The sequence below is a fragment of the Odocoileus virginianus genome, chromosome 21 (assembly GCF_023699985.2).
Source record: "Odocoileus virginianus isolate 20LAN1187 ecotype Illinois chromosome 21, Ovbor_1.2, whole genome shotgun sequence".
Taxonomy (NCBI): Eukaryota; Metazoa; Chordata; class Mammalia; order Artiodactyla; family Cervidae; genus Odocoileus; species Odocoileus virginianus.
In genome coordinates, this window is record NC_069694.1 from 27,678,386 (window position 1) to 27,694,201 (window position 15,816).

General features: G+C 39.9%; 1 protein-coding gene across 5 annotated transcripts in view; it reads right to left on the reverse strand.

Moving 5' to 3' along the window:
• The window catches only part of ABCG2 (ATP binding cassette subfamily G member 2 (JR blood group)), a 132,428-nt gene that overhangs the window by 54,374 nt on the left and 62,238 nt on the right, over positions 1 to 15,816 (reverse strand). The window contains exon 1 of one of the 5 annotated variants that reach the window (XM_020868972.2): positions 15,644 to 15,746. The exons of 3 other annotated variants lie outside the window; for them this stretch is intronic. Coding sequence is in view for 1 of the 2 variants with exons in the window: in XM_020868970.2 (XP_020724629.2) it covers positions 15,601 to 15,614 (14 nt within the window). In the remaining variant the exon portion in view is untranslated. Of the gene's footprint in view, positions 1 to 15,600; positions 15,747 to 15,816 lie in introns of those variants that run through there. One more of the 5 variants, XM_020868970.2, reaches the window with a different exon arrangement.

Genomic DNA, 15,816 nt, shown 5'->3' on the forward strand with positions numbered 1-15,816 from the left:
TTGCCTAGAGCTTCAAAATTACTTGAGGGATTAAAACCAGTTTCATCTCTCAAGGAGTACAAGGCTTGGGGCAGGGCAGGTGGGTGGGGGCTGGGGGGTCATAGTGGTTAGAAGTGGCCTCCTAAAGGAGACTAACCAGTTATATGGGAAGGAGAGAAGAGAAAAGAAAGTTGTCCTAGTAAAGGAATGCAAAATCATTAAACTGAAAGAGACCGCTTTGGGAAATGCATGCAGTTTGAGAAATGGAGTACTTCCTGCCATATCAGTAAACAAGGAGGTCACAGTCACCAGTGACCCAGCCCTCCAGGGCACCCAGGAAGGAGAGGAACACCAGCAAGATCTGGCGGGCCCCAGGCTGCAGCCACTCCCCATGGGGAGCTCAGAAGAACTCAGGATGCGAAAAACCACAAGATACTGGCCCCAGACAGCTGAGATACACATGAAAGGAAAGACTTCAGTGAGCTCAGAGGCTTGCATCTTGCCATATACAGAAAAGTGCTAAATTCCTTAACTTGAGATAGCTGGCTTTCTTTAATTCACAAAAGTACTTTTAATGTTCTGACTGCCTGTCCTTTGTTGCAAACATCTATATAACCTGACTCCTCCACCCTACCTCCTCGGAGAAGTTCTCGCAAGGCTACTTGAAATGCTGCGTCCCAGGCCTGAAGTCCTAAAAATTCCCACCAAATACAATATAACCCTCAACTTTTAGGCTGTGACTTTTTTTCAGTTGGTAAGTTCATTATATTAAAGTTCAGCTTTGGGGAAAGGGCAGTAAGAAAATTAGGCTGGAGAGGCAGGAAAAGCCCTTAAAGGGTGACGCATGCCCTGTAGGGAGCTAAGACTTGACTGTGGAAGCTCCACAGGTCCCCTCAGCCATCTCCTCACTCATTCTACAGATCCCCGTCCTTCCCGCACTGAGGAGATACACAGTAAGGCCAGTGAGGGATCCACGGAGAATTGGTGACTTATGGCTCAGATGGTAAAGACCCGGGTTTGATCCCTGAGTAAGGAAGATCCCCTACTGAAAGAAACGACAACCCACTGATATTCTTGCCTGGAGAATCCCATGGACAGAGGAGCCTGGTGGGCTACAATACAAGGGGTCGCAAAGAGTCGGGCACAACTGAGTGACTAACACACACAACACAGAAGAAAAAGGAACAGATAACTAACAAGAGGGGGAACGTTTTGGTACATATAACATTCCTTCCAACATAACACCAGCTCTACTCACGGTTCAGCCTAATCTCTGTTTTTTGTCATGTTTATTCAAAATGTGTAAACAGTAAACAGTGTTGTAGACAGTCCAACATCCTCCTTAAGCACAGTTTTCGGACTTTGAAGATGCATACAGTCATGCAACCGTGAAAAGTAGGACACAGACCATTTCTATCACCCCAAAGAAATTCCCTCTCCCACCCCAGTCCATGACAACCATAGATCTGTTTCCTGTCTCTTTTTAATCTTTTTTAAAAAAATTTTTATTATTACTATTTTTTTACTTTTTGGCCACACCCGGAGATATCTGGGTTCTTAGTTCCCTGACCAGGGATTGAACTCACACCCCCTGCATTAGAAGGCAGAGTTTTAATCACTTGACCACCAGGGAAGTCCCTCAATTTAACCCTAACCCTCTCTTTAAATAGATACAACTGTACATAATAGAACTACAACCTACCCTTGAAACCTAGCAGGATCCTGTGTGGCCCTCTTGCATACAAAAGTCTTTCTGTATCCCCTGTTTCTTGTTTATAGGGAAAAAATTTCAGCTTCTCAGACCTTCCCTGAGTTTCAAAGGACAGATTCAAAGGGCTACTAATTAGAAGAGTGAAGGAATGCAGAAACCAAGGAAAGGCAGTCAAGAAACAATAGGACAGCCATGGAACAGGGTCCTGTTTCCTCCTCAAGGGACATACATTACAATATCTTTTGAGTTTTTCTATAGGAACTAAGGCCCCCACCAGGATGGACAATGGTAACTTCAGGCTCAGCACAAAATTCCTGAAACACCACCATGTTAACTCATCACTAACCAATTAGAAGTCACATACCCTGCAGCTCTCACCCCAAATTTTGCCTATAAAAACTTCCCTGAAAACCATCAGAGTTCATATCTTTTGAGTATAGCCACCCATTCTCCTTCCTTGGTCCTTGCAATAAACCTTTCTCTGTTCCAAACTCCAGTGTTTCAGTTTGGCCTCACTGTGTGTTGAGCATATGAACTTGCATTTGGCCACACCTTGAACAAACAGATTTGAACTGTGCAGGTCCACTTGTATTGTGGATTTCTTTTCAATAAATATATTGGAAGATTTTTTTTTCAAGATTTTCAACAATTTGAAAAAACTTGAAATATTGAAAAAAATCAAGAGAGATAAGTCATGAATGATAAAATATATGTTGATATGCATATAACATACAAAATATGTGTTAAGTTTTGGAGGAGTCAAAAGTTATAATGGATTTTTAACTGCGTCGGGGTGTGTCCCCAACTCCTACTCCTTTTTCCTTTTGATGAAAATGTCAGAGTCAGCAGTGCTAAAGAGAAAAAAATAAAAGTGAAGGAGGAAACGAAGTCAGGGAAGGCCTTCCCAATGAGGCCTTTGAGCAGAAACCTGAGGGTGGCTCTCTGGAGGTGTGATGCCAAGATCAAGTGCTAGCCTAAGCAATAGCACAGCCAGTGGGACTGAAGCAGAGGGAGGGAGAGTATAGGATGTGAAGTTAGAGGTTCAGGTCAACTCTGGCAGTGTCCATACCTCAGGCCACTGTAAGAACTTTGCTCTGGCTTCTGGGTGGAGGAATAACATAATCTAATTATGTTTAAAAGATCACTCTGACTTAGGGGTGGGGGCGGAGGTGCTGGAGAGAGGAGCAGAGCAGGGAGACCACGTAGAGGCTACTGTAGTCATTCAAGAGCCAAGAGGGGGACAGGGTCCTGCCTATGACAGCTAGGTCCTGCAATGCAGGCACATTCTTTACCATCTGAGCCACCAGGGAAACCTCTTAAACACAATACCAGACACAAAACAAGCACTCTGAAACTGTATGTAAAAACACTATCTGGTTTCTAAGGAAGAGTGTATTCAGATATATATCTTAGGATGCCAGAAGTACCCTTGGTGTGCAGCCCTTATCCACAAGAGAGTGGGGCTGGGAGAGCAAGGAAGATCCAGCATTCCAACAAGCAAAAGGCACCTATTCCCAAAGCAAGGTCATAGCCAATGGAAGTTTTATAATGACTCTCTACTGTCTGCCCCATTCCAAAGCAACCCCTCTCTCTACCTCCCCCAAATCTGCCCAATTAAGGGAAAGCAAGAACAAATATAATGGTCCCGCTTTGGGTCCATGGAAACTCATTTACACTTTATATTCATTTTACATTTGCATTCACACTCATGTACATTTAAGAGGAAACTGACAGATGTGGACAAGGAAGGTTGCCTGCCATTCTAGTAAACAAAAACTGTTGCCTCTTATTCTGGTAAACAAGGATCAAGCCATTAGCCACTGCAGCCACATTTCCCAAACCCCCCTGGTACAGCTGAGGAGAAATTGGGATAGAGAAAAGAGGAAGCATTATGTGTTCTGGGCACTGGCCCTAGATAGTTAAGGTGCATATCTCAGGAAGCATTACAATGAGCCCAGACTCTTTTATCTTCTCAGACAGAAAAGCACTAAAATCATTAACTAGTAATGTCTATTTTTTGTGACTATCAGTTATCTTTGATGTTTGACTACATGGTTTGGCTTTTCCTGTTGTTTTTCGTTTCAGCAAAATCTCCTAAATATCCTGGCTCCTCCCTTATTCTTTCTTTGGTCTTTGGAGCAGTTCCTCAGAGCGATCTAAGAGGCTGTCTCCTGAACCACAGTCCTCAGTAAGGTCCTCAAATAAAACTTAACTTGCAACTTTTCAGTTGTGCGTTTTTCTTCAGTCGACCGCTTTAGTTAGCAACAAAGGGACCCAGAACAGACTTCTCTCCCTCACCCAAACTCTACAAGAATCTGGAGCCTTGGTACCAGCAAAGACCTCTTGTGCCTAGCCACCTCCTCAGAGTCCAGATGAATTTAGGTTAAGTCTCTTCTGGGTCCTGAATCTCCACTATTGGCTGATTATCCTTAGTTTTATTTGGTGGTGAATAAAATCCTCGCTGGAGGAGTAGGTTTTCCTTGAACTTAATTTCAAGAAGAGGTACTTGGGTTATCCCAGATGAACTGACAATGGAAAGATTTTGCTCAGTTGAAAACTGGATTACCACAGTTGAGAGACGCTGGGAAGACTTTATTATGTATGTACAGGATTTATTCCTACAAGTACCTGCTTTGTTGGGAATTAAAGGAAATCTCACTTTAAAAAGGACCAAATGTGGGTTCTTTTAACACTCCAAAGTTAATTTTTGTGTGTGCGTGTGCAGCTAGAAAAAGCTAGGTTGGTAAAACATCTCGGAATTCTGACCTTAAAGGAACAAAAAACTTTTCAAAGGAGGAACTAGCATTTCTCCCACTGTGTCTTTGAGATATAAATGTTTTACCTGATCTTCTTAAGACTTTTTTTCCCTCCCTGTGTTATGAGAGCTCTGACAATGGCCAGACGACGGAGATTAAAATTGAAGAAACTTCTAAACTGGTAAATTTTTAGAGAACTCTCACTATTAACAGCTGGATTATTGGCACCTATGAAAAAACCAAAGTAGAAAGTGGATATAAAAAAATGTAATGGCTAACCTTAATAACTCCCTTAGTTTAAGACAAACAAAGAGCAACAAGAAAAAAAGTTTGGGAAGCTGAATCTATGGTCAATTTCCCCTCAATGGGTCTTACAGATGCCAATAAAAGCATTAGATTGTTAATTAGGTTGATTAAGAGGAATAGAAAAAAACTGCAGAGAAAGTCTAGAGACATCTTCCCAACAAGGTAGAAATTTTAAAGGGACTTGTTCCAAAACAATAAAAGACTTTAGGTGGTTAAGTAATGGGATAAATAAAACAATAAATAAATGTATCAAAACAAACATTTTGATACAATGCTAAGGTTGGATGGCCAAAGGGACTCCCTACTGGTCCCCATCATTAAAGAACCCCAAATAAGTCCACTCTGTTTACCCCAGTTTGGGCTCCCCTGCTGGCTCAGAGAGTAAAGAATCTGCCTACAATGCAGGAGACCTGGGTTCGATCCCTGGGTTAGGAAGATCCCCTGGAGGAGGGCCTGGCAACCCACTCCAGTATTCTGGCCTGGAGAACACCCCATGGCCAGAGGAGCCTGGTGGGCTACACTCCATGGGGTTGCAAAAAGTCAGACACACTGCTCAATTAAGCACAGCAAAACATATGCATGTTTAAAAGGCTGCTAGAAAATTCAACTGCTTGAAGCAACAGTTAGGCCAATTAATCAAGTTAAAATATCATCGAAAGGTCCTGAGTCCCTTGGCTCAACCCCTCATCTGGAAAACCCAAAGCCTTTTACATAAAAAGGTCAGGAAGATAAAAAGAAACGTTTCTGAGATTCTGTGTAAGACCAAGACAGGTTGATGGGGACTTAATGGAGGTTAAAATTACAGATATAAGAGCGGAGAGAATTGGGATGAATGTGTATAAAAGTTGGTATGTTTAAATGGGCTTTATATAAGATGATTAAATCTCTTCTGCCAATTATATTATGGGATAAACTTAGGTCTCCCTTGCCTGGTGTAAGATAGGGCTTGTAAATCTGCCCCTCAGGCAACATTGATTAAACACACTAAGGAAAATCAATAGGGTTACCTGAGCCCACACAATATGAAATAAAACTGGGGGTTAATATTCAGGAGTTAATAAAAAGAATGAAGACTTTTAGCCCCTAGGGTAAACTGCTCTGGGTTTAATTTGTATACTCAAAAAGAGGGCCTTTATTGAATGGCTTGTGCAAAGTTTGGAAAGCCGGATAAACTGAACCCTAAAGTTCTAGAACATATAACTCTTGATTTTCACAGTAGTTGGAAATCTTTTTACTGATATAAAGAAGCAAATAAAGAAAATGTAGTTGGGCAAATCAATCTTTCAGTACCGTATAGGTGGCAGACCAGTTCTCTGAGGAATTAAAAGCAACTGTCTTGTCTTACAAATCTCTACATATCAGAAACATAAGTACATCCCACAAGGACCTGGGACTGAACTGAATTAGCTCAATCAGGTAGAACCTGCACCAAAAAAAAAAAAAAAAAAGAGAGAGAGAGAGAAAAAAAGGCTTTGCTGAACTCAAACTGCTGGAAAGCATCCCTCACCAAATCTAATTCACAGCCTCCTTCAGGATTTATCAAGGACAAATACAAACCTTAAAATATTCTCCACAAACAGTGAAAAGCTTTAGTCATCTGAGCAAATATATTTAACTTATTCAAATTGTTATTTATAAACTAGTAAATTTATAATGCAATAACTTTCAAATGAAGCTATGAGGTCTCTAGTTATGCCTTTTTATATTTCTGTGTGTACATTATACATATGATATGTTCCTAACTCCAGATAATATTATAAAAATTAAACATATAAAAAAGCTGTATTTAACTGATGTAAAAGTTCAGTTCATTTGCTCAGTCATTTCCGACTCTTTGCCACCCCGTGGAACGCAGCACACCAGGCCTCCCTGTCAATCACCAACTCCCAGAGTTTACCCAAACTCATATCCATTGAGTCAGTGATGCCATCCAACCATCTCATCCTCTGTGGTCCCCTTCTCCTCCCACCTTCAATCTTTCCCAGCATCAGGGTCTTTTCAAATGAGTCAGCTCTTTGCATCAGGTGGCCAAAGTATTGGAGTTTCAGCTTCAACATCAGTCCTTCCAATGAACACCCAGGACCGATCTCCTTTAGGATGGACTGGTTGGATCTCCTTGCAGTCCAAGGGACTCTCAAGAGTCTTCTCCAACACCACAGTTCAAAAGCATCAATTCTTCTGTGATCAGCTTTCTTTATAGTTCAACTCTCACATCCATACATGACCACTGGAAAAACCATAGCCTTGACTAGACGGACCTTTGTTGACAAAGTAATCACTTACAAATTGATATTTTTAAAATATAATAAAAAACCAGCCTGCACGTTCCCTGGCAGTCCTGTGGTTAGGACTCTATGTGCTCACTGCCACGGGGCCTAGGAATGATCCCTGGTCAGCGAACTAAGATCCCACATGCTGCAGGGCTTGGCCAAAAAATTAAAAATAAAAATCTTAAAAATAAAAAAAATTTTTTTATTAAGTTACTTAAAAGAAAGCCAACCCAAATAAATTTCAAGTTCCTGTGATCTGGAAAATAGTCAATATTATACTAATAATCAGTTTTAAAGTTTAAATTTGTTGGTTTAATGAATATAGAACGTTCTTACTTTTATTGCACCTAGGTTTACCAAAAGTTAAATAGGTCATACTATCCCTGTTATAAAATTCTCAAGAAAAATATCTTGAAATGATGGCTTATTTTGTGTAATGTCTCATTAGTTTTCATGGGTAATCTAAACATACTATAATTCAACAGATATAAATGGAGTAACAATTTTTAGGTAAATTCTTTAAAAATAATTATGTCTTATGGTTTGTCTACTTAAAAATAGTTTCTCCAGATTTTTGGTGATTTAATATTTATAGGTTTGCTAAATTAAGTAAAATGATGGAAATTATTAAATATCTGCTGCTGCTGCTGCTGCTGCTAAGTCACTTCAGTCGTGTCTGACTCTGCGCGACCCCACAGACAGCAGCCCACCAGGCTCCTCCATACCTGGGATTCTCCAGGCAAGAATACTGGAGTGGGTTGCCATTTCCTTCTCCAGTGCATGCATGCATGCTAAGTTGCTTCAATCGTGTCCGACTCTGTGCAACCCCATGGACAGCAGCCCACCAGGCTCCTCTGTCCACGGGATTCTCTAGGCAAGAATACTGGAGTGGGTTGCCATGTCCTTCTCTGTTTAAATATCTAGATCATTCCCACATATCTAGATCATTCCCAAATAAAATAAGATACTGAAACATTAATTACTCAATATAGGCTGTCTTTTTACAGAGAAGATATTTAGGTCTATTAATAAAAATATCACATTGAAAAATTTTCTATTAAAAAACCACATATTTTTTAGAAATCATAAACAGTATTTGTGATTTTGCCAATCTACAGAATAATAATATGAAAAACAGGTTATAACTGCATACTTCTTAGTTTTCACTAGAAATTAAGGATTTAAAAAATTTAGAATTCTGGTTAATGCATGTAATTGAGATAACTAAAATTGGTAAGGAAAACATCTTTGCATGAAAGGAGAAAAGGTATAAGAAATGAAAATACAATTTGTTGAGGGAAAAGAAAGTAATTTTATCCTAAAGAGAGAGAAAGGAAAAGCAGAGGAGAAAAACCTAACAGTAAAAAGAAAGTTAAAGAAGGTTTGTGGAAATAGAACCCTTAGAAAAGACTTCCATACATGGTCTGGATTGGCTGAGATTAAAATAAAGTTTAACTGAGTAAATTTCAATATTAAAAGTAAGCTGGCATGATGAACATAAATCAGATCTGAAATTAAACTGAATCTTTTTAACCAGTGAACCAATAAACACACACTAAAATTATAACTAAAATATAGAGAAAGGGTCCATAATTTCTGGATATTAAGGGGTCCTCTGAGCCCACTAAGAGACAAGAGAAATGAAAATCTTGCCTAAAACCTTTCTTTTCAGAATGAGATAGTAGGCTCAAAGACTTACCCAGAAATCTTTGTCGTGTGGGGAAGTAGGGGCCAGGATCTCACAATTCATTTAAAGACATTTTGCATTTCTGAAAGATATAATCTATGCATATCTCCCCTTCACATACAGTCAGTAAATAACAAGCTACTTTCTTACCAGAGCCTGAGTAAATAAAAATTAATGTGTTTATTCTATTTAATTTATAAACACTTACAGGTCTTCATTTGAGAAAAACTGGGAACTTTTAAAATTCTAGCCTTTCCAATTTTATTTATTTCTCATAAGAGACTAAATGCAAATTGGCACTATGGTCTCTAGAGTCTTTGAAATTTAAAGCATTACTCTTCCTGTAGATATGCATTTCCTAAGTCACATATCTATGAAACTTAAAAGTTCAAAGCAACTTCAGTAACACATCTAGTACCCAGATCTTAGTTTCTTATAATAACAGCCTCCAAAACAAGGAAACAGAGTGCCTTGGAAATATGGTTGATGCCAGGGTCGGGACATGGAAAATAGAAAAATGAGCCTGGAGCATTTCATGATACCAGAAAGCAAGGAAATGATTTTTTAAAAGGGAGGATGGGGAGGTGAGGTGGTATGTCAAAAGGGCACAGGGGCCAACCTGAAAGAAGAGCTCCCAGTGGCCAATGGTAGAACCATTTGATCAGCAATTAAATAATGACCGTCTTGAATTATAACTTATACAATAAAATAAATATCCATGAGTCTATATTTATACAGTTGAATAAATAAATGAACAGCTCTACCTTATAAAATTCTCATTAATAAAGAGAAGTAATGAGAAAAACAATCTTTAAATCACTGTTAGAACAACACAGTACCATGTACATCCAGTTATACCAATGGCCTAAAACTAGTGAATAAAGACTTAAGGAGAAACAGGATATTTGCAAGGCCCAAGTTTCTCTCCCATGATATATATTAAATACAAAAGGAAAAATGTTAACCATCAGGGACCTGACAAACAGCACTTAACCAGAGTTTACATCAGTTTACATCAGTAATAAGACATCATGTACCCCTGGTATGATGCACTGGGATTACTTCTAGTGAAAGTGAAGTTACTCAGTCATGTCTGACTCTTTGTGACCCCATGGACGGTAGCCTGCCAGGCTTCTCCATCCATGGGATTTTCCAGGCAAGAATACTTGAGTGGGTTGCCATTTCCTTCTCCAATTTCTTCCTAAAATGCATAACTTCAATCTAATCATGAGAAAATATCCAGTATTAATTGCAAGACATTCTACAAAATAACTGAACAGTATTCATTATAAGTGTCAAGGTCAGGAAAAACAATAGAAGGTGGAGGAGTTGTCATAGTTTGAAGGAAATTAAGGATATACAACAATCAAATGCAATGTGAGTTTTGAGGCTGGATCCTGAATAGAAAAAAAGATAGTGAAAAGCTGATGAAATCCAAATAAGTTTATAGTTTAGTTTCAACAATGGTACTATAGTTACATAAGATGTTATAGGAACTCTCTGTACCGTTTTCTACAACATTTAAGTAAGTCTAAAAATGATTCCAAAATTAAAAAAATAATAACCCCAATATTTTTCAATGTTTATAATGCTAATGTAATATTAGACTTAAACTGCCATCTTTGTTCTTTAAAACTTCCTCATCAAGACCTATGCAACCCAGCCACAGCTGTATATATTTGGAAAAGCATTGTTTTATAAAGACTAATGCACCAAAGATCTCTTTTCCTAGTTTCTCATATTATAGAGGGAGAGAATAGCAATTTTATTTTTGTTGAAAAATTCAAACCACTTGAATTTACTTCTGGGTAGGGGTGGCATTCTAGGAGGCTAGATAGAACATATCTCACTGGGGGAGAGGGAAGATAAATATCTAAGTATGAAATCAGAACACAAGGAATAGCTTGTAGCTAGAGGAAAGAGTTAAACAGCACATATACTGTAGCAAATGTAATGAGTCACCTGGCCCTAGGTTGCTAGTAATAGCTGGGTATAAGCATTGCACATGTCAAATGGATTATACTCATAGCTTAGATTCCAGATGGAAGCAGTGAATGGTTTGGCATGATAATGACAGTATTATTAGATTGAAGCGATAACTGAAATGATACTATTAGGTTTCTAACTACAGTTAGCCTGCTACTTTAGGTTTCTGAAGTACGTATGTTTATTTGGGGTAACTATTAATATCATATGAGATATCCTAGAAAGACATATAACAGTCTCCCTATGTTATGAAAAGGAGAAATGGATCAGAAAGATTCTAAATCAAAATAGATGGTTTGCAGAATCCTTTGTTGTCGGATCACATAAAAATACTAAGAAGTCTCAGCATACCTAACACTTACTACTATTCTGGCAATTTCTACTAACCCATATTCCACTTCTGGACTCCTTAAATAAAATCAGACCACTCTTGCTCAAATTCCTAAATTCTTTAGTCCCATGAAGAAACTGTGGTCCAGAGAGATGAAGAGATTTCATGGCACAGTGACTAGACCCAAGTTAGGTAGCTCTGAGGCTCCCTGCTCTCACAGCCTCTTTTCACTGTCCCTGCATGCCTTTACAATGAACTGTGCTGCTCTGTGAACATGGAAAGAAAATGTGAAACAAATGACCAGGCTAAGTTTAAAAACAAAAAAAGAAAGGGTTGGTGAACTTTAATAAAGTACTTTGTCCTGGTAATAAATAACCCTGTCAATTCTCTGCTTCCTGCTCTGTAAGTACGAAACTCTAATACCTCCCTGAAAGGCTTGGCATGAACAAAAAATGAGAATAAATATAAAAACCACCTGCAGACAGCAAGCATTCACCAGTTAATGCCCATTTCCTTTTATTAATTCTGAAAACCTGGTAATTTTATCTTTGTTGTTGCTGTTCAGTCACAGTCATGTCCAAGTCTTTGCAACCACATGGACTGCAATCCACCAGGCTTCCCTGTCCTTCACTATCTCCCAGAATTTGCTCAAATTCACATTCATTGAATTGATGATGCCATCCAGCCATCTTATCTGTCATCCCCTTCTCCTCCTGCCCTCAATCTTTCCCAGCATCAGGGTCTTTTCCAATGAGTTCATTCTTCACATCAGGTGGCCAAAGTATTGGAGAAAAGTGTGGATGGAAAATATAGCTACTGCTTCAGTTTCTCAAAATTTTTTTAATTTCAATTCTGTTCAGTTGCTCAGTCGTGTCTGACTCTTGGCGATCCAATGGACTGCAGCACACCAGGTTTTCCTGTCCATCACCAACCCCCAGAGCATGCTCAAACTCATGTCCATCGAGATCGGTGATGCCATCCAACCATCTCATCCTCTGTCGTCCCCTTCTCCTGCTGCCTTCAATCTTTCCCAGCATCAGGGTCTTTTCCAGTGAGTCCATTCTTCACATCAGGTAGCCAAAGAATTGGAACTTCAGCTTCAGCATCAGTCCTTCCAATGAATATGCAGGGTTGATTTCCTTTAGGATGGATTGGTTTGATCTCCTTACAGTCCAAGGGACTCTCAAGAGTCTTCTCCAACACCATATTTTGAAAGCATCAATTTTTCAGCATTCAGCCTTCTTTATGGTCCAACTCTCATATGGCATTCCAAACTAATATGGGATGGCGGAGGAAAAGTTGTAAAGTGAAATACTTTATTCTCCCTTTCTAAGGATTCTGTGTGGTCCCTCTACCTTTTGCTTCCCTTCTTTTCACTCCTCTAGGGTGAAGTCATTGGAGAAGGAAATGGCAACCCACTCCAGTGTTCTTGCCTGGAGAATCCCAGGGACGGGGGAGCCTGGTGGGCTGCCGTCTATGGGGTCGCACAGAGTCGGACACAACTGAAGCGACTTAGCAGCAGCAGCGGCAGCAGCAGGGTGAAGTCAGGGTGTGGTCAGCGTAGAACTCCCCATGCAGCAGGACGAGAAGAGAAGAAACAGGTCTCCTGTACAAAACATCTGATGTTTGGGTACCCCCTCAGACAATCTTTCCTCTTTCCTTGTAAGACACTCAGCTCAAGTATCTTCAGAGGGAGCTAACAGGGCTTGCTGCGTTCTAGAGACTTTCATTTTTATGCTTCCAGATAAGAACTTAAATCCTGTGAAATGACAGAGAACTACCTACTGCTACCTGCATCTAAGCAGTAATTTCCAGCCAACCATTGCTCTAAAAAGTAACAGGTCTTTTCAGTTGCAAAGGGACTGAGCTAGTAATCAGCATTTTCAATGGAGTTTTAAGATTTCATTCCACTCTTCTTGCCAAAAACAAAACTTCTTCACTGGAACTGGGATGCAGGCAGCACTTCTGCTGCACTCACACCTATTTTAAACAACACAACACCACTAACTTTCAATGCTATGATTCTCTGAATATTTTACTTATTTCTATAAACAAGCTAAGTATGTGGCTCAAAAATTAGATGTCCACTTCCTAATAGTCTCCTTGTGAAGCAGAATACTGGTTTCCAAAAAACTACAGGGGTTAAAGGGATTATGGTGAGAAGAAGGGGTGAGTGTTAATTGGTTGTCAGGGGCAAGAATGATGAAAATGTGAAGACTGCAGAGAATGTATACTTTAAATAGGTATGAACTGTATGATATGGAAATTAGATCTCATAAAACTGCTGTTGGAAAGAAAAAAAAAAAAACTATGAAGCCAAATTCATCTAGATACTCCATCATTATTGGTTCACATCCTGAACTCAGAACTGATTTTTTAAAAGCATAAACTTTAGCTTACTGTAGACCTATATGGGCTTCCCTGGTAGCTCAGCTGGTAAAGAACCAACCTGCAATGCAGGAGACCCTGGTTGATTCCTGGGTCGGAATAGGGTTCCCAGAGAAGGGATAGTATACCCACTCCAGTATTCCTGGGCTTCTCTGGTGGTTCAGACAGTAAAGAATCCACCTGCAATGAGGAAGACATCGGTTCGATCCCTGGGTTGGGAAGACCCCCTGGAGGAGGGCATGGAAACCCACTCCAGTATTCTTGCCTGAAGAATCTCCAAGGACAGAAGAGCCTGGCAGGTTACAGTCCATGAGGTCGCAAAGAGTCAGACATGACTGAGAGACTAAACACAGCATAGCACAGACCTATATATCCTGTATCAAGGATGGTCATTCGGGTTCTTTAAGTTTCACTAAAAGAGCTCAACGTTAACCTCTAACCCCAGTAAGCAACATAGAATAAAACTTCTCACTTGATATAACCTTCAACTGATACCAAACTTCTGTCAGAAATGCCTGAGAGACACAGAGTATCTGAAGACATGAGGTCTACCTGCCCCTCTATAAAATCCAGATTTATTCCCAAACTATCAAACCACAGCATGTGGGACCATAGAGGCTTAGCATCCTGCGAGTGTTTCTCACAATACTTATGGTAAGGAGAATGACAACTACAGCAAGCAGTTCTAGAAAATGCACGATTGCATGTACTACGGGTGGGCACACAGGAGACTCTTCCACCGCTATACTTCAGTCTCTGCTGTAGCTTCTGGGATATAAGACATTTCCCTCAGACGTAGATGCCAGGAAAAGCCTCTCTAAGGAGCTCATGTATATTTCCTGCCTTTGTCCTCACTGAATTGTGTGACTGATTGGTCCATTTTTATTCTAGCTTCCAAGACACAACTTTAATTTGCTGTCCACATACATTCAAATGTACTCCCCCACAGTAACTCTTTTCTTGGTGCATTTCCCTTTCCATTTGTAATACTTAGGCTTGCCTCAAAAGCTCATGAACGCTTAACACAAATAAATGTAGAAATTGATTTTGGCTGTAAGTGTATTTTAATATTATTTTAATGCAACAGCACCTAAAGGAGTTCTAGCTAAATGTTCAGGGTCCAGAATAAAGATGACCAATAAGCATTTGTTACTATAAATCTTTTTTTTCCTGAAAGTGGAATGAGCTTTTATATTTCTACCACTGAGTGAGAAAATCAAATGAAGCAACATCATGAGTATTTTTTTTAACTGTTTGCTAGATTTACAATCTAACTTTTTTGGTTATATATTTTTCTGTATTCTAACTTCAGTAGCATTTTTAGTTAGTATTTTTAATAAGCTGGTTAATTCTTTGAAGTTAATCACTGAGTCAACTGTCCACAGAAAAATTACAAAAGCCAGCTCAATAACGCTTTACCACACCAACCAAAGTTGTGGACAAACTTTATGTCCTAGGGAGAAAAAAATAGGCATAGAATATAGCGGCTAATCCCTTTAAAGGTACCAATATTAACAAGTTTCTCTGCTACCTCCATACTCAATAACTTTTTATCTATCCAATATCATACATTTGGGGAAAGGTAAGAGTTTTACCAACTGGCTAACACACACTCAGTTCAGTTCAGTTCAGTCGCTCAGTCGTGTCCAAATCTTTGCGACCCCATGAATTGCAGCATGCCAGGCCTCCCTGTCCATCACCAACTCCCTGAGCTTACTCAAACCCATGTCCATCGAGTCGGTGATGCCATCCAGCCATCTCATTCTCTGCCGTCCTCTTCTCCTCCTGCCCCCAATCCCTCCCAGCATCAGGGTCTTTTCCAATGAGTCAACTCTTCGCATGAGGTGGCCAAAGTACTGGAGTTTCAGCTTCAGCATCAGTCCTTCCAATGAACACCCAGGACTGATCTCCTTTAGGATGGACTGGCTGGATCTCCTTGCAGTCCAAGGGGCTCTCAAGAGTCTTCTCCAACACCATAGTTCAAAAGCATGAATTTTCGACACACAGTACCAGACACGAAATCGGTTGCACCAAGGAGCTGTTTTCTTGGGGGGCGGGGGAGTCTAAATTTTCAGCCTGTTTCATATTCACTTTCAAATGAAACTGAGAGTGAATAATTAAAACCCAGTCATTTCAATTGTACAGTTTTCTATTGCCTACCAAACGCACACGCAATAGCCACGAACCTTTCATGCCACATATTCCAAACGGTTTTCACAATTTACTCACTCAGTTAGCGGTTCAGTTTTAACCGAGGGCTTCAAGCTCAGGAGCTGTTGTGCTCAGAGGCAGAGCACGAACAATCATTTATATAAAACGCTGAGTCAGCCGGACCCTCAAATATATCCTACGGAAGCAGCTCCTACTTAACAATGACATCAGGCACACGTACAGTGCTTCCT